Source organism: Ixodes scapularis, unplaced genomic scaffold, assembly GCF_016920785.2.
Source record: "Ixodes scapularis isolate PalLabHiFi unplaced genomic scaffold, ASM1692078v2 PGA_scaffold0__279_contigs__length_252992795, whole genome shotgun sequence".
NCBI classification, from domain to species: domain Eukaryota; kingdom Metazoa; phylum Arthropoda; class Arachnida; order Ixodida; family Ixodidae; genus Ixodes; species Ixodes scapularis.
The window spans coordinates 63,562,775-63,589,410 of record NW_024609835.1 but is presented as its reverse complement, the minus strand read 5'-3'; the positions used below and the strand labels follow the sequence as shown (position 1 = coordinate 63,589,410).

General features: G+C 45.6%; 1 protein-coding gene across 1 annotated transcript in view; it reads left to right on the top strand.

Annotated features, from left to right (window-relative positions):
• LOC115319878 (4-coumarate--CoA ligase 1-like) overlaps positions 1–26,342 on the top strand; it is a 58,704-nt gene extending 32,362 nt beyond the window's left edge. The window contains exons 5-9 of the mRNA XM_040205439.3: positions 2,620–2,788; positions 16,708–16,977; positions 17,105–17,249; positions 19,384–19,635; positions 26,224–26,342. Coding sequence (XP_040061373.1) covers positions 2,620–2,788; positions 16,708–16,977; positions 17,105–17,249; positions 19,384–19,635; positions 26,224–26,342 — 955 coding nt within the window. The remainder of the gene's footprint in view (positions 1–2,619; positions 2,789–16,707; positions 16,978–17,104; positions 17,250–19,383; positions 19,636–26,223) is intronic.
• The last annotated feature ends 294 nt before the right edge of the window (positions 26,343–26,636 follow it).

The following is a 26,636-nucleotide window of genomic DNA, read 5'->3' as shown; positions in this document are numbered from 1 at the left end:
CTGGTGAAGAAGGAAGACCAGCGAAGCTGTACTATGGTGGGACGACCTCAAGGACGACTTCTTTGTGAGGCTTAAAGGACGACTTCTTTTACGACCTCAGGGACGACGAATAGAGGACGACGTCTAGGACGACCTCAAGGTAAACTTCAAGGACGACCTCAGGGACGACGTTTAGGACAACCTCAGGGACGACGTCTAGGACGATGTTTAGGACGACCTCAAGGACGACGGTTAGGACGAACTTAAGGACGACTTCATGATGACCTCTACTACAACCTCAAGGATGACTCCTAGGACGACCTCGAGGACAACATCAAGGACGACCTCAATGATGACGTCTAGGACGACCTCAAGGACAATTTCTAAGACGACCTTGAGGACGACATCTAGGACGCTGCCTAGAGAAATTCAGCCTTTCCACTCTGGTGAAAACCTGAGTGGAAATGCTGAAAAGGTTGCCGCTATCAATGAGCGAGGCCGGCAAACCGGCTGTATGGTTGCCGCCGTAACTCATAGATGGCGGTAGCTGTCCAGAGTTTTGTGTCGACATTTGTTTGATGCCGGGCACGATCCTGGGGAAGTTAGCCCTTAACACCTCCGCTGTAAAACAATTATTTGGACGTGTCAGCGCCCGTTTAAAATATTTTCGAATACTTTGAAAAGATTATGAAAACCAGGCTGGTTCAAAACATAACAAAGTATTTTCTCGAACAAACTGCCAGCCATTGCGGACGTCGCAAATTAAGAAACAAACTAATTAGTATTCTATTCTCCGATATAACCTAATTAATTTTTAATTATTAGAAATAAACATTTTATTCTAGTTAGGGACGTTATGAGCGTCATCAAGATCCTCTAAATCTGTCAACTTACAAACGGCTTCGTGGAGGCGCGGGGCTGCTCTAAAGTAACCGCTCTTGAAGCAGGCGCAAGGCCGGTGATGCGCAAACACGGATGATACTCTTATCGTCCGCGTTTTCCCTTCGCCGGCCTTGCGCGTCCTGCACAAGTGGTAACTTTAGCGCGCACTCCAGATTCTCATGTGCTTCGTGTCGTCCTAAAATTAACTTATTTAGGGGTTTTCGCTGACGCTCAGCAAGTCTCTAATTTGAACCATATGTTTGAACCATAACACACTGCACAATACTCAGTTCGCAACAAACAATATACACCCAAGAACAAAGAAACTCGCGTCTGCTCACGCCAACTGGGGGCATTGCGCGTGCCCAGAAGCCAGATTCGCGTGAGATGCATCGACCGCGCATGCCGGATGGATGGATGGAGGGATGGATGAATACGGCTGAGCCCTTTGGATCGGGTGGTAGCTTACGCCACCTAGCCATTTTGTTTTACCATTTAAGCTTAGAATATTTAAATGTTAAATATATATTCACTCCGCAGTGCAAAGAAAGTGAGGCTATGAAACCCCCTTGCCATCAGTGAATAAGAAAATACCTAGTTTTCTCTCGATTTCTGTCACCATTCATTTAATCTTTGCTTGGTAATTTCTACAGTCTTGAAATCCACTCTCCCTTCGCTGTCTCTAAAACCCAATGGCTTTATTAAATCTGTGTTGTCTTCGGTAGGCATAGGGTGAAGCCCTTTACAGTACAGTATCAGGTGCTCAGCCGTCTCGTCCTCCTCTTCACAAGCAGTGCACACTGTATCCATTTCCTGGTACTTCACTCTGTATGTTCTGGTTCGCAGAACACCCGTCCTCGCCTCAAACAACAATTAGCTTCCCCTAGAATTGTCATAAACGCTTTCTTTAGCAATAACTGTTTTGTTTAATCTATAGCTTTCCAGAGCCGTCTTTGTCTGCATTCCCTCTAGCCACCGATCTCTTTCTGTGGCCTTAACTTTCTTCTTAACTGAGACTTGCTCTTCCGTATCTTCGCTGTAGCCCAAAAACTTCCCTCTTAATTTCCTAGTGCGCTGTCTCCACTTTGTGTCTACACTCCTCATGTATAAATAGCTGAAAACCTTTCGTGCCCATTGCTCCCCATCCATTTGCGTCAACCTATCCTCAAATTCTATCTTGCTCACCGCTTCCCTGCATTCAAATGACGCCATCCCATGTCTTCTTGTACTCCCTGGTTTGGCGTTTTGCAATGTGCCCCCAAAGCCAGTCTACCTACTCCGCGCTGTTTTATTTCTAGTCTCGCATGCACTTCGGATTTCATAATTAGCACTGCGTTTCCAAAAGTCAAGCCCAGGCACCGTGACCCCCTTTCCAAATCTCTCTTACCACCTCATACCTGTTGTAATTCCAAAGTGCTCTATTTTTCATTACAGCTGCATTTCTGTTGCCCTTACCTATTATATACTTTTCATGCTCACTGAGATATTCTGCACCATTACATATCCATACTCCTAGATACTTGTATTTACTAGCTCTCTCAACTGTAATAATGCCCAGTGCCGATAGCAGCGCCACCCAGGTGTCGTGACGTCAATTAAGGGTCGAGTAGGGGCGCATAGTAGAGAAAACATTGTTAAATAGATCGCGTGTAAACTTGGACGTATTGGTGTTGTATCAATAGTGTTTTAACGGAATCAGTTTTTAAACCGTCGTTTTGTGTGTGTGTGTGTTCTTGTTTTCTCTTTCAAAATGTCAAGGTCTAATGAAGTGTCCAGCGACCACGAAGTTGTTGCTTCCTGCCTACCTATATCATCAACAATTGCGTACCGGTTTTACCTGCAAGACATCACCTCTGGAGCGAAAACTGTCCTTTTATCGAAATCTATGAATAATGAGAAAATGGTTGATGCAATGAAAAAATACAAGGTATGACGACACGCACGGTATATTTTCATACACTAACAGGGTTGCGCGATATTGTGTCACGCGATTTCTTAGCCGCTAGTAGCTCACCAGCAAAGAGTAAAAAGTGTATATTAAAAAAAAAAGAAGTAAAGTCATTCTAAAGCGTACATGTTCCAAAAAAAGTTTTTTTTTTTTCAAAATAACATCGAGTTGAACAATTTGAAATAGCAGCAATGTGGGCAGACACGGATCTGACAAAATTTGAAATGATCTAAATAGTTTCATATACAATATTTCCCAAACTCATGCACACCTTTTTGGCGACTTCCCGATTTTCCTCATCCGGGCACCTCGTTGCCAAAACGCTTTACGGTTTGTCCGAAACGCTACCTGGTGAGCTTACCTATGCACCATGTGTGGGAATCTGTGAGCTAAATCTCACAAGAAATTTAGTCTTGTTTTCCGCTCCATAAAAAACCGCTGCCAACAGCGTCGCACATGGACGGCGATGCGACCATAACGTGTTGAAAAATCGCAGCCATGTCTATGAAACATCGTCGAAGATTAGATATGAAACATGTGTTTATGATTCTTTCTTCGGTGCAAAAGGATGCCGAGTACTCTGCCAGGTCTAGAGGGTTTTATTAGCATATACATTATTTAACTTGAAGTTATCAACAAACAACAGCCTTAATTGTAGTCACTTTATTTAATAAATTCTGTTATTAATAAGGGACTATCCTTATTATTATCGGCCGTGGCAAATTATAAGAAAATTTACCTGTTTAAAAGTGAATTAAACGCTACAATTATGTCAATCGGGCTCGATGTTAAAACACAAGGGAAAACACAGACAGTCCTCAGCAACTAGAAGTGTCAATGGCAACCTGCACCCGCCATCTAGTTTGTAGTTCAACTTGAAAATGGGTTTGTAGTAAATATTTCAAATAAATAGACAAAAAAATGTCCCGTCATTTTCTATAAATCGTTACCTTAATCCTGAGTTATAAAACCCAGATCAGCAATACGTTTTTGCTTTAATGGTTTATCCTAGGTGTTCCAGGCATAACACACTAAAAGCGTTACTATAATACTTTTACGATGCTGGTGAACACCTAGATATAGAATTGTTTCTAACAAGAACAATTAACGCGCAGTTCTCACATACACAAAAAAGGAGTATACTGGCGTAATGAATCACGCTCGAAGGAGGAATCACGGGGTCGGCGACTATTCCGCGGCCTTATGCCGGGTGTCTCTGAGAATAACTAACAGAAAATCCTATAAATTGTGTGATTCAGAAAAAGAAAAGAAAAAAGAAACCCTTTTGGGAACAAGCTTCCAACCACGGCAAACCTCAGGATTTGAAGAAGAAAAACGCGCACGAAATAGCAAAATAATTACCTAAAATGATCTACGTCTTCATGATTGAAACCAAACTTAGGTTAAATTAGAAACTTTCTGGGCGATATGGAAGATTCCTAAATCAATCTATTTTAGGAAGATTCGAAGCACGTTAAAAGTACTTATTCGTGCAGCAGGCTGAAGGCTGGGGATACGAAAAAGCAGGTGGTTTTCTGAACCGTGCTTTCTCGTCGCCAGCTTTCCCCCTGCTGCACGAGGAGGAACTTTATCGCCACGTGATTTGAGTCTTACTAAACTTGTTCGATTTAGGGATCTTCAAAGGCGCCCAGCAAGTTTCTAACTGGAGCCATATGTTTACTTCCATCAATTAGGCTGTTTTTTTCAGTCTTCTACACGACACTCTGAAAAATTAATCTACAAGGATCACAGCAACTCTTGGTTGAAATGTATTCAAATAAATTGCTTGATTACTAAAGAAAAAAAGGAATTTACCGCGACTCTAAAAAGTAATTGTTGCTTCTCCGATTACATCAGATCTTCCAAACGACATATTTTTCTCCCGGTTTGAAAACAGGTCTATCGTACTTTTCATTAATATATTAGAATCACTGAACTAGAAACTACAGATCTTTTAAAACCGCCAATTTTAGAAGACTACCCTTCTGCGAAGACTTGGTTTGAGGTTTCTTTGGCTGGAAACTTTTAGAAACAAAGAGGGCCATTGCAGAAGGGAGAAACAAGCAGTCTTCTGCTGAAGACTTGGTTTGAGGTTTCTTTGGCTGGAAACTTTTAGAAACAAAGAGCGCCAAAGCAGAAGGTAGAAACCTACTGAAAAAAACCATTAATAATTCAAACGGGTGGCAAACTGGTAAATCAAACGGGTGCCAACTTGTCGACCCGTTTGGATCAAACGTGATTACGGGATACGGGTAGCCGTTTGAAACGCTACCCGCTCGAAACGGTACCCATTTGATACAGGTGCCCGTTCGGTACGGGTGCCCGTTTGATACATGTTGGTTGATTTGGTTGATTTGGTGTTTATGGCGCAAAAGCTACTAAGGCCATAGAGCGCCAAAAACGAGACTATTGCTGGAAAAGGTTTGGAGAGAAAAAAGAGGCTTTAGTAGCAAGTGATTAGATAAAAGATGGTAATGGGGTACCAAAAGGTAAAAGGGTGATGGGCATGATCTGTAGGTTAAGAAAGCTACAATCGGTGTAGAAGGCTGATACTATCTTAAAATTTGAAAACATTAGTATGTGTCACAAGAGAATCATCACTTAAGAGCAAAGCTGGGTGTAGTGGGACTTGTTCTTGATACAGCTGCGAAAAATACAAAAGCCGTTCTTCATGATAAGCAGGACGTTCAACAAGAATATGAAGAATGCTTAAGGCATTGTCACACTGCTCACAAGGGGGGGCATCTTCCCCACGAAGGAGGTAGCCATGAGTCAGATGAGTCTAACCAATCCTGAGCCTCAAACAACCTCAAAAAAGCGTTCCTGGTGGCGTGCACTCTGCCATTCGCTCAAAAGAGGTTTGATCATGTGCAACTTGTTGCCGATTTCTTGGTCCCATTCAGCCTGCCATTTGCACTTAACGTGACGCCTGAGAATGCCTTTGTAGTCTGCATAAGGAATGCTGTGGAGGTCAACTGTTCGCTTTACACAATTACTTGCTGCACGATCTGGTGCCTCATTGGCCGGAATGCCCACGTGGCTGGGAATCCAGCAAAATACAATTTCGTATCCCTGTCTTGAGGCGGCAACAACCTTATTTCGCAGTTCAAGGAGCAGGATGTGCTTGAGGGGTGTTAGTGAAGACAGTGCATGCAATGCACTGAGGGAGTCGGTGTATACGGTGGAGCGAGGGAGCTTTTTATAAAGTATGAAACCTATGGTAAGAAGCAGACCATAGAGCTCTGCTGTAAAAATAGAAGCAGAGGAGTTGATTCGCCTAACAAGTTGAACGGTTGGGCCAATCATGGAACACCCAGCAGCAGATTCCGTCTTTGTACCATTTGTGTAGAAGCTTACATATTCGGAATATTGACTTTGCAGTGCTAAGAATTTCTGAAGAAACACACCATTAGGAGTATCAGCTTTCTTGTATCGAGTGAGTGAAAGGTCACACTTAATGACAGGGTGCTCCCAAGGTGCTCCCGCAACAGTAGACTGCACTACCGGGGGCCTCCAATCGAGTCGCATGTTCTCACTGGCACTTTTCAATCTCAAAGAGAAGGGAGGCACAATTGTGGCTTTGTTTTGAAACACCCTTTCAGAGTGCATGTCTTCCACAGCCATTCGCGCAGCGTGATCAGAGATGGAACTCTACGGGTATACATAAAGCCCAGTGAAAATCTTCTCCTCTCAAGAGACAGCTCGTTGGCCTCTGCATACAGACTTGGCACAGGAGACGTGCGAAAGGCACCCGTCGCCAATCGCAACCCAAGATGATGAATAGGGTCGAGCATTTTTAGAATGGAAGGCCTAGCGGAACAGTAAACAATACTGCCATAGTCCAGTCGTGATTGCACTATCGAGCGATATATCCTCAAAAGGCACGTCCGGTCAGAGCCCCAGGATCGGTGGGACAGGACTTTAAGAATATTAAGTGATTTGTGAGCTTTTAATCTTAGATGCTTAATACTGGCACCAAAGGTTAGTTTGCTGTCAAATGTAAGACCTAGAAACTTGTGCTCAGGCTTCACAGAAACTGTGCAATGGTTTATTGCAAGAACAGGTTCTGGAAGTAGTCCGCGTTTCCGAGAAAAGCACACACAAACTGTTTTATCTGAGGAAAACTTAAACCCATTTTGATTGGCCCAGGTTGATAGCTTATTGATAGTTAACTGAATTCGTCGCTCACACAGTGACAGATTGCAAGACAACACAAAGATCTGAAGGTCGTCTACATAGAGTGAATACTGCACCGATGGGGGGATAGCCAATGCAAGGGAGTTCATTTTGACAATAAACAAAGTGACACTAAGAACGCCTCCCTGAGGAACGCCATTTTCCTGGACAAACACTTTAGATAAAGCTGTTCCTATCTGAACACGAAAGGTGCGCCTGCTGAGGTTGCTCTCAATGGTACGAAGCATTCGACCATGGACACCCATATCATACAAGTCCCTCAGTGTACCAAAACGCCAGTCTGTATCGTAGGCTTTTTCGAGGTCAAAAATTACAGATAGGCAATGTTGTCGATGAACGAAGGCCTCACGCACGACTGTCTCCAGCCGCACTAAATGGTCAAGAGTGGACCGAGACGAACGATAGCCGCATTGGTTCACATCTAGATGTCTATTTAGCTCAAGGAAATACATCAATCTTCTATTAATTATTCGTTCAAGAGTCTTTCCAAAGCAGCTAGTCAAAGCGGTAGGCCTATAACTAGCCGCACAGGATGGATCTTTACCGGGCTTGAGTATGGGTATGATTGTTGCCATTCTCCAGTCCAATGGAAAGTAGCCCTCAAACCAAATACGATTAAAAAGGTATAAAACAATATCAAGTGTGGAAGGATGGAGATGTTGAAGCATATAATAATGAATACCATCTGGACCAGGAGCCGATGACTTAGAGTTTTGGAGCACTATGTTCAGTTCGTGTAAAGTAAAGGGGGCATTATAAGCTTCGCGTTCACCACCGGATGTTTTCAGTACCATACTTTCAGCTATCCTTTTATGTTGCAGAAAAGCAGGCGAGTAATGCTGCGAGCTGGAAATGAATTCAAAATGCTCGCCAAGGATGTTGCCCTGTTCTTCAAGATTGCTTGGGCATTTTCCATTTCTGGAAAGAAGTGGAATAGTGAAAGCATGATACGAGCCATTTACTTTATGAATCCTGTCCCATACTTCCTTGGAAGAAGTACAACTATTGATAGAGGACGCATATTTTTGCCAGATCTCGCGTTTCGCTTTCTGACGAATGTACCTAGCACGAGCTTTCATTTTTCGGAAAGATATCAGGTTATCCCGAGTTGGATAACGTCTTGGAACACTCCAAGCTTTGTTTTGCTGTTTGCGACTCTCTTTACAGTCTTCATTCCACCATGGCTTCGGTCGTCTAGGGAGCTGTCCAGATGACCGAGGGATTGAGAGTGACGCTGCAGTGAGAATATGGGATGTTAAAAGATGGCTGAGCTCATCAATCGAAAGCTGATCGAGGCGAGAACAGGCCAGGAGTGATGACTGCGTAAAAAGGCTCCAGTCTGCTTTTTCAAACTTCCAGCGTGGATGGCGCGTAGATGAAGACTGCGGAGTGTCGTAACATTTTAAAATAATGGGGAAGTGGTCACTTCCATGGGGATTCTGATCAACAGTCCATGAAAAATCGGGTAGCAGATTTGCACTGCCAATAGAAAGATCGATGCATGTAGATGACAAGGATGAAGGACTAAAATATGTAGGACGGCCAGCATTAAAAATGCATAATGACTGTGAAAATAATATGGATTCGACTATCTTTCCACGTGTATCTGTATGATCACTTCCCCAGAGGGAACTATGTGCGTTAAAATCACCGAGTAAAAGAATGGGCTCTGGGAGCTGGCTTAAAAGAGAGTCGAGATCTTGTCGCTTCAGAGAAAGAGAAGGTGGAAAATACACTGAACATACAGTTATGGCTTTATGCAACAAGAGACGAACAGCGATAGCTTCGAGTGGCGTCTGAAGCGGAACCTCTGAACATGGAATATGTTTTGGAAGCACCACCGCAACACCGCCACAAGAAATGGACGTGCTAGGGCGGTCTTTACGAAACACACTGTAGCGTCTCAGAAACTTAGTGTGAGATCATATTCAAGTGTGTTTCCTGCAAGCATAAGGCAGATGCCTTATACTCTTCTAAAAGGAACTCAACATCTGTAAGGTTAGTGAATAAGCCACGGCAGTTCCACTGAAGAATTACAGAGCCCATTTTAAGGGAATAAAGATTTCATAAATGAATTAAAGCAATTCTACTTGTGCTACACACTAAGGAGGAACCACCGGCTTTCTTCCTTTTTGTTTTGATTTAGCAGTTTGCCATTCCATGTCCTCCTGATCCGAGGAAGGAGCTGAAGAGTCGGCAATGTCAACAGCTCCCACTGCATCCTAAACCTTGGACGCAAGTTTGCAGTTCCGACGTGGTCGGAGACCTGGACCACGAGCTTCCGGCCACGGCTAGACCCCGTCGAAGAAGTCTTCGACGTACAAGGCCGAGACCCTCATATATTCACGCTTTCAACGTCTTTTGACATTGATGGAGCAGCAGGTGGGCCCTGTTGCTCCGTAACAAGGCGGGCCGCCTCCGAGGGATTGGAACGACGGGCTCGCTCTCCATCTTGAGAAGAGCCACTGGCACGAGGCTGCCGGTCAGCCGGAGGTCGTGCCTGAATCGACTGGAGAGTCTGTGTGCTCCCAGCGTTACCTGGGGCACCCTGCTTCCCCGCAGGTTGTTTCGGGGCCTGAGAAGGGCTTGTCAAGTCCTCAAGAGAGAACTGAGTAGCCCTGGACTCCGTACGTGTTGCAGGGCCCCTGCGCACCGCGTCGGAGTAGGTACCTTTGGAAATGAAGGAAAACCTTTGTCTTGCTTCAGAGTACGATAAGTTCTCTTTGGCTCGTAAGGTAAGGATCTCCTTTTCTTGTCGCCACAGCGGGCAGGACCGAGAGTAAGCAGGGTGAGGACCCTTACAGTACGCGCAGGCAACTGAATCTTCAAAGACGTCGGCCACATGGTCGCGGCTCCCACACTTTGCACACGTCTCCCTCCCCCGACAGCTGCGCGACCCGTGACCAAAACGCTGGCAACGGAAGCATCGCTGTGGGTTCGGGACGTACGGTCTGACACGACAATTCAAGTAGCCAGCTTTGACGAGTGCAAGAAGCGTGTGACGTTCAAACGTCAGGATAAGGTGTTTAGTTCTCACCTCTGCACCGTCACGCCTCGTCATAATGCGTTTGACCGCCACTACTCTAGATGCCCGCAGGCCTTCCAAGATCTCATCTTTACTACTGGAAAGAAGATCATCTCCTAAAATCACCCCTCGAATGGTATTAAGGGTTCTATGTGTGCTCACACTTACCTGTATGTCACCTAGGGATGTCAATTTTAGAAGCGTAATCCTCTGGGACTTTTTGGCAACTTCTACAAGAAGATCACCAGAATGCAGTTTCTTTGCCTTGTAATCAGGACCAATCTGACTGTAAAGAACCTTCGCTACAAGAAACGGTGACATCTTAGAGAGAGGTTTGTCAGGGACCTCGGAGTGGATCACCATGAATCTGAAAAATGTTTCATCTTCTTTGTCTTTTACTATGACTGTTCGTTCGGGACGATGCCTCTTAGCGGCACGTCCAGAACTGGGGGTTTTGGTTTGGGGGGTTGCCATAAGAGGCGAAGTTTGTTCGGAACCTGTGGTGTGCCGCCCACCACGGAGCCCAACAAGGGAATAGATAACGCACCATAACAAAAAGGGCTGTGCTGGAAACGTTATGCTATTAGCACTGCCCAGGAACTATACCCAAGTGTGGTTCTGGACAAGGGGTCTGTCGCCCCCCAAGGTTAGCCCTTGCCGCCTGAGAATTTGAAAAAGAAAGAAGAGAAATGAGAAGAGTGAAAAGGAGGAGAAGACAAGGGTGAAAGTAGAGAGGGGATAGTGGAAGTGGCGACTGGACTGAATCATCCTGGCCGGGCCTTACCAGGACTCCCGTCTATGAGAAGCAGGGGCCGAAGTGGTGTATTGCCTCACCCGGGGGGTCCCGAAGGGTCCAAACCTACCCCGGGCTCGGCTCAACCACCAGGATGCCCTTTTCCCCAGACACGGGAAAGCCACGCACAGCCAGACGTGGGCGGGCGAACCCGCATGGCTCGCGGTCCGTGGAGGCGCCACCCTCCAAACACCTGCTTTCACAGGTGCGCCTTGCGGGGTTGATACAGGTGCCCGTTCGACCTTGCACGTGACCACACGTTTGAACGTGCCATTTGAATTGGGAAATTATGCGGTAGCCCTAAACGGGGATCGTCTGGTAGGTTGGTTATCTTCACCCTTATTTAAGACGTTCCGAAACTCATAAACCCATTTATAACATGGAGGAAACACGTAGAACGAATGTGCTCACGTAGGTGCTTGCAAATGGACAGGAAAACAGACACAAAAGATTGTCTTCAATTCTCCTCAAAGTTTATTACGTCTTCTGTAGACAAGTACAAACGTGCAAGCGATCTGTGAAATGTGAGAGGCACTCTAAGCTTTTATACAACTGAGAAGATAGCAAACCAAACAAGAACCGAGGTAATTCTAGACTATGAAGGTAGACTTTCGGGAAATTATTCGCCCGGCTGCCGCGAGAATAGTGGCTGCGTAATTATATAGATAATCTGGAAGAGTACGAGTAGAAGTACGGTCAATCGTTGCCAAGAAGTAGGTTGCAGTGCACTTACCATAAAAATAGCGGACTTGAAAGATGTAATCCGTGATATTTGTCGACACGGTCAAAGCAGGACAACCACACAAACACGAATGAGAGGGAACGGCTTCTTGGAAGTTTCAACACGATGTGGCGCACAAGCTGTCAGTTGCCGAACCCAACCAAACCGCAAGAATTCCTGACTTTTTTGAAGAATCGCTTTTTACCGATATAGACGTAGGACTTTTCGAACACTGATAGCTTTGGTGCACATCCAATACGTTGTCGAGAGACATCCTAATAAGACCGCAGGGTTAGGCGACAGATCGAAGCAGGTGGACGCGCGAAGTTGGAGCTGGAACTGACAACAAGCAGACAAAGAAAAAAGCGGCTGCTATACGCACCCTTCCGGATCTCGATGCTTATCAGCGTGTAGCTCGCGCGTGGCTGCGAGTCATGTGACGGGTGACAAGAAAGGAAGGAGGGGGCGAGGACCACAGGGACAGTCCCTCTCCCTCTCCTCAGGCATTCCAGTGAAATGTGTTTTTGTAACGTCGAAAAAAAAAAAAAAAACGCGCGCGCGCATTTTAGCACGCTTGAACCTTGGAAATGGCGGCGGGGCGGCCAAAAGCTCGGCTTGCGCCCGAGCGAAGAAAGTACTCAGCGCGAGCTCGTAGTTTGACTGCTGCAACGGCGGGCGTGCTCTCGCAATGCTCGATGTTCTTGGAGGCGCGTGTACGCGTGATACCTTCGCGGCGTCTTGAATTAAAGTGAAACGGAGTCTAGACGTACATTCTTTCACGCGGTCGCGTCTTCTGCGAGAAAGATTCGATCTGAATAAGTAAATTGAGGCAACAAAGATGGACAAAGTTTTAAAGTTCTGTCAAAAATATCGGCTCACCAACGTCGCGCGTTTACGTAAAAAAACAACAAAAAAAGGAGTTAGTCTTAGTTGCAGCATAAGCGAACATCAGCGCAATTGAAATATAAATATAATTACTTGCATTACGCGGAAGATCTGAAATCGATGAACCAGCCTTCCGGAAACATTGGCTGCCACGGCTGAAACGCTAGGTGTGCCCACGCCGCCGATCTGTACGTTCAGTATCAAACGGGGCTCCGGAGAGCCGTTTGATTAAACCGGTACAGTTTGCAACATTGTCACCGGTTTGAGCAAACGTGCGACAACTTTGCCCAAACGAGTCGCCCATTTGCCCAGACGAGCGACCCATTTGCCCAGACGAGCAACCCATTTGCCCAGACGAGCGACCCGTTGGACAAAGGAGTGACCTGTTTGTCCAAATAGGTGACCGTTATGGCTCATACGGGGGACCCCTTTGAGCCATACGGGCGACCCCTTTGACAAACTGGTGACCGGTATGGTTAAACTGTTACCTGTATGGACCCGTTTATTTTCATATAGGCGCCAAACGGTTTTTTTCAGTAGGATATATCGGCTTCAAGTAATGTTGGTACTTCGAAAAGGAATCATATTACTCTTGCAATTGCTTCCTAATGTGTGTAATCAAAGATTACAAAACCTTCCTAAATTGTAATTGATTACAAGTAAACTGATTACTTTTAATCAGCACCATACAAATCTTTTTGTCTTTTCTAATTCCTGACGTTCGCCATGGCTGGTAGTTTGCTCGCGAGAAAACGTTCTTCGTTTTCCTTACCCTCTATATTTGTAAAGATTATTAAAGGGGCACTCAAGTGGATTCCAAGATCGTCTATTTATTGTCATAACTCAAACCCAAAGTTTCATTCAAGGGCGGCCGATTTCCCTATTAGAAATCCAATCAATACGCGCCACGCTCCCCTTTCTGCTGGTGGCGCAGAACATCAGGGGGCGCAGAGGGGTGGGGGGGAACACAACAGCTAATCACGAATGACGGCTTTTCGGCAGACTAAATTTTCGAATCCTCGCGCTTTCGAAAATTTAGTCTACCGGGAAGCCTTCACTTGTGATTGACTGTCGCGTGCCATCCCCTGCTGCCCTCCTAGAATTCCTGTATAGGCTCCCTACGGGAGCCAGAGTTCCGCATTTGTTTTCCCCGCGCCGCCACGCCACTATTCGCCGAGATCGATCACGTGAGGAGCAAAGCATCCGGTGGCGTGCAAGAAAGCCACCTTTACGGTCGCTCCGCCGACGTTTCTCGCGCCCCGGCGTATGTTTTCCTGCTTTCCGCCTCCTTTTCCTCCTCTTCTGTTTTCCACGCGTGGCGGCGCGCGCGGCGCCGCTATTCGCCAAATTTCGTCACGTGAGGAGCAAAGCATGCAGGCGTGCGGGAAAGCAGGCGCTACGGCCACTCGCCGATGCTGAATGCGCAACTCTGCTACCGTAGGTAGCTATAGTCCGTTTTACTGAAAGAGGGCGAGAGAGAGAAGGGGAAAGGGCTACCGGCTCTTTCCCTCTTTCTGATTGTGTAGAAAGAGTGAAATTCCCAGATGAGGAGGCTTCGCCGGTGTTGGGTGTCTGCTGCGCCCGAACTTCATTCGCGCTTTCTTTTCTGTTTTAAACTCGCAAACTTAATTAGAGCCAGAGGCTTCGATTGCAACAGTCCCCGGTCATCGGGACACCATTGCTGGATCACAGGCTGCACGAATGAAAGCAGAAAGCATAGAATACTGTCCGAGGACATATGTAGCTTGCAAGGAATCCAGCAAGGCGAGAGCGGCTGCAATGTCTTTGAGCTCCATCGCTTTAAACATGACCCCTGTCTCGGTGGCAGTGGATTGCGTCCGTAAACCGAAAAGGCGTTTCCTCAGCGCTATCCTCTCGACTTCGCTCGGAACATTTCGTGAATGGAGCGCGCACCGAACGCTGTACCGCCGATGAACATGGGGTACGCTCGCAATGTGCGTGCGAGTTTTCTCATGATAACTGCTGTTTCAGCTTGTAAAAATTTCGTAACTGAATTTATCTTAATAGTGATAATTTGCAGTGGTGACTGACTTGCTTTTATCATCTACTACACTTAGTTGAAGGCTCATTTCCGCCGGCGGGTGAGGCTGGAAACAACACTGCCGTTCTGTCGCCGTTCCCCTTCTGCTGGGTAGCACGGGCGTAACGAGCCTCCGACGAGCGCTTGGCCGGTGCTTTGTGCGCGAACACCGTCGGAACAAAATTCGGGTGGTCTCGATCAGACAACGGTTTCCCTGCACATAAGCAAGCCTCGGGACGGAGATTGAAATGAAAGCCGCACTTGCCGTCAAGAAAGTGTTTGCCGCACAAGCGGTCGTTCGAACGAGTCGACCGTACTTTTCGGTCCACGGATATCATCCACCTTCTGTGCCTTTCAGAGTCTCCCGGGAACTTGTGGAAACTCACTCTGCTGCTTTTCTTGTACAGTTTGGCGCAATTAACGGCAACACAGCTTCGCGTCATGATGAAATGCTATGACGCCCATCGAAACGTGCGCGCTTTTGCCCACACCCTCCGGCTCCGGCGCGATCGCAGCGCCGCCGCAGCTCCGTGACGTCAAGCCCGCGTGTCGGTCTATAGACATTTTCCACAGGGGCGCCGCCATCTTGAATTGTCGTCACTTCCAGTATGGGCGACGACAATATAGTAAAACATTTCAACCTGTAACCAGTAAAAAAATAGAGGGGAGCCAAAACAAGAATGTGTGACGGTTAGACATATATCACAAATGTCTTCTATTGGCGTGGCGACGGCAAAGTAATGTTTTCGCCCATACTGGAAGTGACGACAATTCAAGATGGCGGCGCCCTTGTGGAAAAGGTCTATATTGGGAGAGTTTGGCCAGTGGGTGCGGCGACGAAGGCGCCGGAGAGGAGAAAAGCAAATGAAAGGGAGGAGAGCGCCGAAGGAGCGAGAGAGAAAGAAGGGAGCAGAGAAGAGACGACCGCCATTTTTTAGCAATGCTGTCGGAGCTGGTCGGAGAAGAGCACTGCTAAGGCTACCCGTCGTCTGCTACGGGTCGACTTCTTTTTCGCCTGTATAAAAGTTTGTGGCTATATGCCGAAAAATCTTCATTTATTAGCTTTTAAACCAACCGAGGAATAACAGAATGTCATTTTCTTGCCAGAGCGAGCGATATAAAAGGCAATAATCAAGATTTAGATGCCGATCCCACGCATTCCGCCGGGAGAATGATCGAAGATGGCGGCCCTCCCCACTCAGGTGGGAGCAGCCGGGAGTTCACGCGCATGCGCTCATGCCTCTCGCTCTACGCCGTGTGCTGATTGGCTCACTTGGGAGGAGAGCGTTACGGCGGCGAGATCATAGACTGACCAAACTCTCCCCATATACGGCTCTGCGCCCTCCCATCCAATAGCGCCGCCTTGTGTTCTGCACCACGCCGCAGAAAGAGGAGACGGCGCGGTTTTTGAATGGATTTTTAGCAGGGAAATTGACCGCTCGTGAATGTGATTTCGGGTTTCTTGGGATGCTTAGAGCCCGCAGATTGAGTTATGACAATATAGACGATATCAGAGTCCACTTAAGTGCACCTTTAAAAGTATTCCCATAAACAACTGCTGATATGCTCGACAACCCTGAGACACTCGTTCACAGATGACCGCCTCTGCAATTTGGTTGTTTTTGTTCCCCAATATGTCACGCAAAGAATAGTATACTGTACTATAGGTTCAAAGAGAGTATTTCCAAGTAATATTCATAGGTATATAAAATAATTATATGACATTATCGCTAAAACAACCTCCGCTAAGGGATTTTTAAAGCTGGTGATTAGTGGCGCGAACTCCCTTGAGAAAGGGCGTTCGCCTCACTTTGTACCGTAGCACTTTTTTTTCTCACCAATCACGCTGCTCATATACATGCATACCAAAGACACTTTGTTCGTTGCATACAAAATGCCAAAAATATCTGTGGATACACGCCCCATGCATGTTGAAGCATGTTTCGTGTCATGCATTCGCATGCTTCGACGATGTCTGAAGACAGTTTTTTTTTTTATGACCAACGCTACAGTACAAGCACGAAAGACACCTCAAGCAGTGTTATGCAGCCTGCCGTTTGTATGATGTATTAGCAGTATGACCATAGGGCGCAATGCATTCTGATGTGAATAAAGTAGTGCGCGCGTAGACCTGCATGCTTACAATTCATTTCGCAGCCACAGAATGCGAGCTCTCTTCGAAATACAAATTGCGGAACCGCATGATTCGAATCCCTCTCCCCTCATCCTGGCACAGGTGACTAAGGTGTTCGGGAGTCCATACTGGATTCAGCTGCTTGCCAAGGCGGCTGAGAAGCAAGGAATTCAGCTGGATAGTCTAACGACTATTCTTCTGTGTGGCTCAAAGGCCACGCCCCACATTTTGAGGCAAATCGAACGGTCGTTTGATCTGGCCATCGTCAAAGAAACTTACGGAGCTACGGAAGTCGGACGGGTATGCAGACCTCCCTGTGGCGCGTCCCGTTGGTACGGCATTGGATTCCCGTCCCCGATGGTACAAGTTAAGGTAAATTTGGGTCTATTTAGTGATGAGTACGAGAGGTGTGCGGATAGTCCAGTTTCAGCTCGCAACTATTAATATCGTTTATCCCCTGTCGATATGCTGGCCACAATGGATATCGGCTTGTCATCAGGTTGTTGATGTCAAGAGTGGAAGAGTACTTGGACCAAACGAAGAAGGAGAAGTGCTAGTGAAGACGCCGTGTTCCATGAAGGGCTATTACGGACACCCGGAAGCTACATCGCAGAAAATTACTCCCGATGGTTGGGTACGAACAGGTAGGGGATGCCGACTTAACAAGTCAGTCTCTTAGCACTCCTCGTTTGGCGGCTATACAGTAAGGAGACCACTGAATGGCACGTAGCAAGAGCTTTGGGAACATATAAAGCCATCCTTGTCACATGCCACTTCCACGTTATTTGACGTCATGGTGATACAGGACATCACGGTGTCACGTCACAGTGTCAAGTCACACCATGGTGTGACGTCGGTGTCACGTGACCGTTCAGAGAGTACCTCTAAATGGAACGCAATCAGCGCACCTTCCTGATGGCGTCTCAGTGTCAGGTGACGCTGTGACGCCATCGGGGGTAAATTCGCGGACACGAAAGCCCTTATGACGCTTAGCCTTGGCATAGCGTTGCCGTGCCGCATTGCTGCCGTGAGCTCGCGCTGTGACTTCGAAGCATGCTCTTCAGCGCGCGACTGGAGTCGTATTGTAGCCATAGTAGAACGTGGCGACGGTCTGCTAGAACTGCCCATTCACACTGGTAGTTGAATCACATCCGCGAGGTAGTTGCCAACGTTAAAGGCCCATTACATTGAGGAAGCACTTTAGAAAGTTCAGGCTTATTTAATGAGACAAACAAGCCGATCTGCTTCGCGGTTGCTATTTGAACAAAACAAAATGAAACTCTCATATTTTAAAACCAAATTAGCCGCGTCAATCATTATGATATCTTCTACTTTACCCGTCACAATTAATACTAAATGATTTTTACGTTCGGATCTAATTATGAGCACCAAATTCCTCAATGTTCGGTTCCTCGGCCTCTAAACAACATTAGAAACACTAATATATAGATGTGGCTAGAATTTCTCAAGGAAGATACGCTCCAGGATTTTTTTTACAAAATTTACCATATTCTGACCATTTTGAAGAACGTAATTCAACTTTTTGTTTTCCTGATGTTCTGCTGGCGCGGTTGTCCCTGTATAAATTTTTTATGTTGCTTTGCTCAATGCATAAATGCGTATTTTTGTGCGCGTTTGTTTTTTTATTAAGCGCAATCTCTTTGCTTACCAAATGCGTATAGGTCTGAGAACTCAAGCTTCAAATTGAAGTTTTTCGTTATTCCCCAATTTTCCCACCGTTTGTTTGAATGTAAACTGCGCATTATTATTATTATTATTTTATCTTGTTATTAATATTCATTGTTATGTACTGAAAAGTAAAATATATTACTGCAGCAGAGAAGCTCCTTGATGGCTGCGTAGTATACTCATCAACGGCCTCTTTCCATGCACTCGCTTGAACGTCTACCAACATAACTATTCTTCAAAACGTGCGAGCGAATATCACCTTTAGCAATATACACGCGAAAGCAATACCACCAAGAAAACAAGCTCTGCGCATGACGTCACCGTTAGTAACGGAATCCCGACCTGCCCCAAGCGGCAAACACGTCAAGCTCGACGGGAGACTACGTAAAGCGGCACACGCAGGTCTTGGCGTCACCACTTGCTACGTCACGCTCGTTGTGAGGCGCTGCGAGTCGCGCTGGCGGTGACGCTTACGCGAGCTAGGTTACGCGGCGTCTGTCCAATCCGGAGCGCAAGTTCATCCGCTTCCTGAGCAGGGCTTGCGGAAACGTCAAATGGCCCGAACTCTTGTTGGCTCCGATTGGAAGGGTAGTGGGTAGACCTAAAGGCAGGTATGTGGAGCGGAAGTACTTCTGCTCCTTTTGCAGGGGTTCTGCAGACGTCAAAACACCGAGCTGTGATTGGCTCTGAACGAAGGCGAGGCAGCTTGCTTTGAGGTCTACCCACTATCCTTCAATCGGAACCAATCTTAGTTCGGCGTCTTTCTGACGTCACCGCAACTCCAGCGCGAGAAGCAGACGACTTGCTTTGCGCATAGTGATGACGTTTGAAAGGAAAGGCCTTGTCTTCAGGGCTCGCTGGTCAAGCACCCACACTCGTGCCATTTGGCTGCATGGCCACAGAAAGATTGTCTCAGAGTATTAAAGGTTTTCGCGCGTTCTTTACCTTTCTCATATATTTCGACCCTTGTCTCGTGTGCCGTTGATATTCCGAGAGCGTCCATCTACTATTTATTTATTTAGCTTAACATTACACCAGCTCATGAACTCAACTTTCAGCTAGAGATGACGACTACACGCTAATTTCCAGGCGACATCTGCTATTACAACGAAGACGGTCAGTTTTTCTACGTCGAAAGAATGAGCCAGTTCTTTAAATGCATGAACATCCAAGTGGCGCCCTCCTCTATCGAAAGCGTGTTGCTCAGCCACGACGGAATCGAAGAAGCAGTGGTCATTGGTGTCCCTCACCCACGATATCATGAAGCGGCCTTGGCGTTTGTTGTGTTGAAGAAATCTTGTAGCAAAATCACCGAGGAAGAGCTCCAAAACTTCGTTGCAGGTAAATCTCAATCTCGAGATTTCTTTTTTGCACCATGAGCATATTTTAGACATAAGATGTGGAGAATTACACACAACAAAATGTAATGCAAAATTAAGTAGAAATACCTTAGTTGTTCGGGATTCTTTTATCGATTGGAAGCCTCTGCAATCTCGTCGGGAGTGCTTCTGCCTAAAACTTCTCCACATAATATTTTATGCACATTTTATTTTATTTTATGCATTTTATGTATTGACAAAACAAAATACTTACTTCAATCTCACTCATTCCTCACAGATAGAATTAATAAAAAAAAAAGAAAAAAAAAAAAAAAAGATCAGGGACCTTACTCATTTAAAAGCGACATATTCAAAAACTCTTGGTAAGCGAATGCAAAAAGAGACATGGGATGCACAAGTACATTCTATGCTCAAAAAATCATTTTTATGCACCACTCAGAGCTAGAATTAACTAACAAAAAACGCACACCCGCAAAAAAAAAAAAGAATCTTGACAATTATAGTGGGACATCATTATGGAGCTACTCATCATATTTTTCTGGCCATGCATGTCGCCTCTAATGCAGTCAGTTTTCCACTAAATTTAGCGGAAAATTGACCTTACATGACCTATACGCCTATTCCGGTTTCCCACTAAACTTAGCGGAATCAGGTTCTCCTCTAAATTCAGCAGAACATTAACTTCACGTGACTCATGCACCAATTCAGGTTCCCTGCTAAATTTAGCGGAAAACTGACTCCACGCTACCTATGCACATATTCAGGTTTCCGCTAAATTTATCTGAAAATTGACTTCCCGTTGCCTATGCACTAATTAAGTTTCCCCGCTAAATTTAGCGGAAAGCTGATTTTACGCGACGCATGAATCAATGCAGTTTCCCCGCTAAATTCAGGGGAAAACTGACTTCACGTGCCCTATGCGCTAATTCAGTTTTCCCACTAAAGTTTGCGGAATTAGTTTCCCCGCCTAAATGGGCAGAAAATCGACTTCACGTGACCTATGTACCAATTCAGGTTCCCCCACTAAGGTTCCCCTCTAAATTTAGCGGAAAAATAACTTCACGTGACCTATGCATCAATTCAAGTTGCCCGTTAAATTTAGCGGGAAAGCGAACACCTGCCCGTGTTTGCAACGATGAATGCAAGCGGCATTCATAGATAATCCCCCGCCTGGTTTCTACAAACTTGCCTCTAGTATAATTGTTTTGTTTTTAAGTTACATTTTTTTTTTTTCAACCCACTTTTCATATTGGAGGATGATAAATGCACCATCTAAGGGCACCTTTCTAGAATGTCTTACTGCATCTAGTTTATTGGTTTAACTATACTAAATTTTTAAGCCCTAATATACTGTGGGGTGATTCCACGTCAGTCAATGCAATGATGATCCGGGCAGTTATTGAGATATTCTTGTTAAAAATATATATGAAAGCCATGTGCTTTGGAGGAACATTCAGCTATATATGAACGCCGTAACACTATTCTTCGCTGAGATATAAAATAGAGAAGCTCGATGCGTCATTTCCTCATCAAAGCATTTATGTAACCATAACGTTTTTTAATACATCTTACAAAGGAGATACAACACCTAGACAAAGAAATTAAAAAAATATCAATAAAATATCTTTATAAAACAAAAAGTTAAACAGGGTATAAAAACACGTTTTAGAGATATACTATATTCACAATTTTTTTTTTTTTGCAAATAAACCATCTTTTATAATACTTCACGAACGATAGCAAAATGCTTGTCTTTAAATATTCTTTACGGATATATAAAGGTAATATGCCCACCCTTAATTATCTTTTTGTTATTAACCCGGAAATGCTGCTGATGTTTCAAAATGTGGCTAGATTGGGCGTCGATATTTAAAACACTTTTACTTTTATTATCTTTAAACTCCCCTTGGCACTTTGAAGTGACTTGAGTAACATATGACCTCCTAACGGGAAAATTTACGACAAACATTCACTCGGAGCGAGCCGACGTCTTCGTCATAGCGGCTTTGCCGCACAGCACCAAACATTTTGAGCGTTAGTTGTATGATGCATTTTATATTAATAAAATTCTTTTTTTTTATAAGGGGTGAGTATTAGTGACTTGAAAAGGACCTTTGAGCTGGAATACAAATAATTGGCTTGCAATTCACAGAAACAAAACGGCCCCACTAGTTTTGCAAATTCGCTAACTATGCAGACAGAAGCTTAAAACTCTCATGTCACATTCAATTGGGGCGCACCACACCGCACCGCACTGCACCGATGGACGCGTCGCGTTCAAATGGTCGTGTCGGTGCGGCTGCACTACGTTCATTTGGGACTTGGTGCGACGCACGACACCGGCGCGTTGCTGCACCAACTGCACCGTCGAAAGGAGGCCGTGCAGCTTCGCGCACTGCGGGCCGGCGCGGCCTTGAGCTACCGCTCTCCGCCTCCTTCGGCCCCTTCTTTCCCTCGCTTCGTCTTCCTCGTCTCGGTAAACATGGCGGCTCGGGAGACTCTCGCTAGATGGCGCGGGCCGCCGCCCCACTCGCGGCGGATTTTGTTCAGTGGTCCAGCCGTTTATGTTTTGCCCTTGAAGTGACCACGCCAAACGCGTTGCACGGCGGAATGCTTCGAGTTCACTTGGTAGTGCGTCATACGCTGCACCCGCGCGGTGGCGCGGCCTTGGGGGCAGCACTTTCTCGGTGCTGCGTGCGCCCCAATTGAATGTGACATCAGTTGCGCGAGTGGCCATGTATACATTCGGCCTCTCGGCATATGATGACTTCCACAGATGAGATGCCTGGATTCCTCACACAGGTTTTACGGTGGTTCACCCTTCTTGCTTCACCCCACGAAACTCTCGAACTCGAAGACAGTTGTGAGCACAGCACGGAGTGGTTTGACGCGTTCCGCGAAGCGCTGAAGGCATGCAGTTCCCACCAGGAACGCAAGCGATTGTATCCGCTTCTGTTACCACGCATCTCGAAAAAACAAACTATCGCGTCTGGTGCCGGAAGCGACTGCCTATGATTGATCAGACAAGAAAACTGAAACGTAATTTTGTGTATGGGCAACCCCTGATCCCTACATGGGGAAAAAGGCGAATGCCGAAGACGTGAGGGTTGCAATTGAGTACTACACAAGCGACGACCTCGCATGATCTGTTCAAAGCCCTAACAAAAAGGACGTCGTCAAAGCCATGACCAGCGATATGTCCGAAGTCGTAAAGAGGTTTATGACCCGCTCTAATAAAGGAGCCCTGCAATCATATTTAAGCGTCTAACTTTTTTGCGGTTTCCACGTCTCTTGGGGTTCGGGCAAGCCAGCGGGCGCGGAGAGAGTAACTAAATATCAGTGGTTCCTATTTTAACCGGACGACGCGGAAACCTCCTCCACCTACGGGGGTGACCCGCGGTGCCAAAAGCGCGCGTTAGGTGAAATCTTTGGTACTGGCCTCACTTATGGTCAGAGCCACTGAAGCTTTTTTAGAGCGCAGCACTTAGGCGCCCGTTCCCGGCTTGAGCGGCGTCGCCGTCGCCGTCGGCGTAACCGCGAGCCCCCCCTCCCCCCTCTCTCTCCTCCCCTCCCTCCCCCCCCCCCCCCCCCCCCCCCCCCCGCGAGGACCTCGGGCGGACCTCGGGAAGACGTCGGGTACCTTCGGTGACCTCGACCACGACCAGCGACGTCATGAAGGAGGTTATTTTTTCCTCATTTTTGTAATTTTAATTTTCCTATAACTTCTAAAATAAAGCGAAATTCGAGAAAATAAAAATTTCACATAGTTCCTACGTTCAGTGCGCCCAGGTTCAATGCAAATCAAAACCCAGTCAAAAAGTTGTTGCAGGGCTCCTTTAAGGAAGCTTTCCAGCCGTTTAGGAAGGGCGATTACCATCTAGAACTAGGCATCTCCAAATTTTATTCCCTACGACCAAAATGGGTAAAAAAAAAGGCCCGAGCACAAGGTGTGCGCGTGCAGATATTGCGCCAATTTTTAGTTGCTTTTAACGGCCATAACAAATGTCCCAAAGACGACATTTACTGAAGACGACCTAAAACGCCTCTACCTCTGCAGCGCTCCACAAAAAAATTGCTTCCTGCGTCGTTGCGAAAAGTGCCCCAAAATGCAGAGCATCTCACTGCAGTCGCTCCATCTCGACGAAGACGGAAAGACTTGTTTCGCGTTATGGGACGCCGGCGAACGCGTCAAAAAGGTTATGGACACTTCCTCCTTCCTGCGGGAACTGGAGAGCGCAGAGTATATGAGGCGTTCTTACATCCGTGACCTTCAACGAAGCCTGATACATGACACAGGAACTGCCTTACCACACAAGGAAGTGATGTTCCACTTCGATTTCGCGGAAAATTGGACAGTACTCTTCCCAATCGAAGTGCAGAGGTTTCATTAGAAAAAAAACTAGTCTCCTTCTTCACGACTGTGGTTACGTCCACGCAAGGCACGCAAAGCTTTGCCGTTGTCAGCAATGACACGACACATGACTCAGCTCACGCTCTTCTAGCCACAGAGGCCATAAAAAAGTATGTTGATGAACTTTAACCAGTCTTTTCTGAAATAACTTTTGTATCATCAAAGCGGCGGGCGGCGCATTTCAAGAATCACTTCCAATGGCCCAAATTGTCTCGGTAGCCGTATACTCTCCAGCAAGATGGATTTTTTTCAGCCACTGGACACGGAAAAGGCGCTTGTGAGGGAGCAGTGGTGTTATTAAACACCACGCAACGCTCGACAATTTGAGATCTTCGCTTAACTCAACGATTGTCACCGCTAAAGACTTTGTAGAAGTGCTACGTGAAAAAGTAAAAATTGTCTGCATGTTCCACCTGTCTGCGGAACGGGTTCGAGAGCTTCGTGCGGTACAGCAAGCAGAGTGGACCACCGTAAAACCTGTGTAAGAAATCCAGGCATCTCATCTGTGGAAGTCATCATTTGCCGAGAGGGCGGATGTATACATGGCCACTCGCGCAACCGAGAGTTTTAAGCTTATTTATGCATAGTTAGCGAATTTGCAGAACTAGTAGGGCCGTTTTGTTTCTGTGAATTGTAAGCCTAATTGTATTCCAGCTCAAAGTCCCTTTCCGCGTCACTTATACTCACCTCTTATGAAAAAAATTTAAGAATATAAAATACATGTCATAACTAACGCTCAAAATGTTTGGCGCTGTGCGGCAAAGCTGCTATACGAAGACGTTAACTCGCTCCGAGTGAAGGTTTGTCGTAGCTTTTCCCATTCGGAGTTCATATATTACTCAATATTTTGCTATTACAGGTTAGTTCAAGTCACTACAAAGTGCCAATGAAATTAAAAAAAAAAACTTTAAATATCAACGCCCTATCTTGCCACATTTTGAGAAATCAGCCGCATTTCCGCATTAATAACAGAAAGATAATTAAGGATGAGCATATTATCTTTATATATTCATAAGGAACATTTATAAAGACGCGCATTTTGATATGTTTTGTGAAGTATTATGAAAGGTGGTTTATTTGCAAAAACATTGTGAATGCGTTTCTAAAACGCGTTTCTATGCCGTATTAAACTTTTTGTCTGCATAGAAATATTTTATTTATATTTTTAATTTATTGTGTATGTATTGTATATCTCTTGTAAAACGTATTAAAAAAGTTATGGTGACGTGAAAGCTTCGGTGGGGAAATGACGACTGTGAAATGTAGCGTTGTGAAATCTTCTCATTTTCCACACCTCGAGTTCTCTATTTTATATCTTGATGAAAACAAATGTTACGGCTTTCATCTATAGCTGAATGTTCCTCCCAGGAACATGGCTTTCATATATCTTTAACAAAAATATCTAAACTATGACCCGGGCCATGAACTGACGTGGAATCACCCTGTAGTTGGGAAGTACTTCAAGTGCGTTGTACTTAAAGTACCACTTTCAAGTAGGTTTAGAGGACTTGTCTTTTACTTGAAGTACATTGTCTATGTGTGCATACTTGTACTCTACTTAAAAGCATTATTTTCTAGTACTTTCCGTGGGAAGTTCAACTCCTGACTTCAAAGTACATCGCCCAAATTTGAAGAAAAAATAAGCATATCGTCATCTGAAAACGCGCTGTCGTATTTCGAGGCGTCATCTGGTCACTTTTCCGAGTGAAGTAATGGCGTATTATAAGGTGATTATGTTAAATAATTCGCCAGCGAGAGTAAATTAACTACTCTGTGGCAACTATGCTTTATCCAATTTTCGCCGCCATTTACAAAAATAACTAATGTACCTCGATTTACGTAGAGTGCATAGCAGTTAAAAAATACATCGTAAAGGAAATTAAATAACATCATGCAATATTGTGTTAAAAATAGTTGCATTTCACTTGGAAAGTCCTTTCTATTTATAGTATATTACTTCCAGTACATGGCGCCCGGTTTACTGACTACATTACTGGAAGTACATGACCTGTAATTAATTTTCTACTTTAAGTACCTTTTAGGTGTACTTTACCCAACACTGCTAAAATCGCGTTAAGAATTTTTTTAACGTTTTAATTAATGGCTATGTTTATTCATCGTTGTTCTAGACAGTGTCACCTGTTTACTATTATACTGAACCCTTACTTTTCTTCTCAGGCCAACTTGGAGTCTACAAGCACCTTCACGGGGGCGTGAAATTTGTTGACGAGATACCGAAGGACGCCAACGGTAAAGCAATGAGAAGAAGACTGCAGATGCTTCATCAAGACGGCTAATCTCACTCGTTGTGTGCTACAATATAACAAGGCCTAGGTCGGTTTTGATAAAAAATATTTATAGACCTAATAGCCTTAGTACAAGTCGTGTGCTGGTAATGGGAACTTTGTCTAGCGATTTGATATGCGGAGCGCAGTTTCGTATGCTTCCTGCGCAGGGGTTGCAGTGACGTCAGAACGCCGAGCTCCGAATGGCTCTGATGGAAGGATAGTGGGTAGACCTCAATGCTAGATGCTTTGAGGCCTACCCTCTATCCTTTCAAACGGAGCCATTCAGAGCTCAGCGCAGGAAGC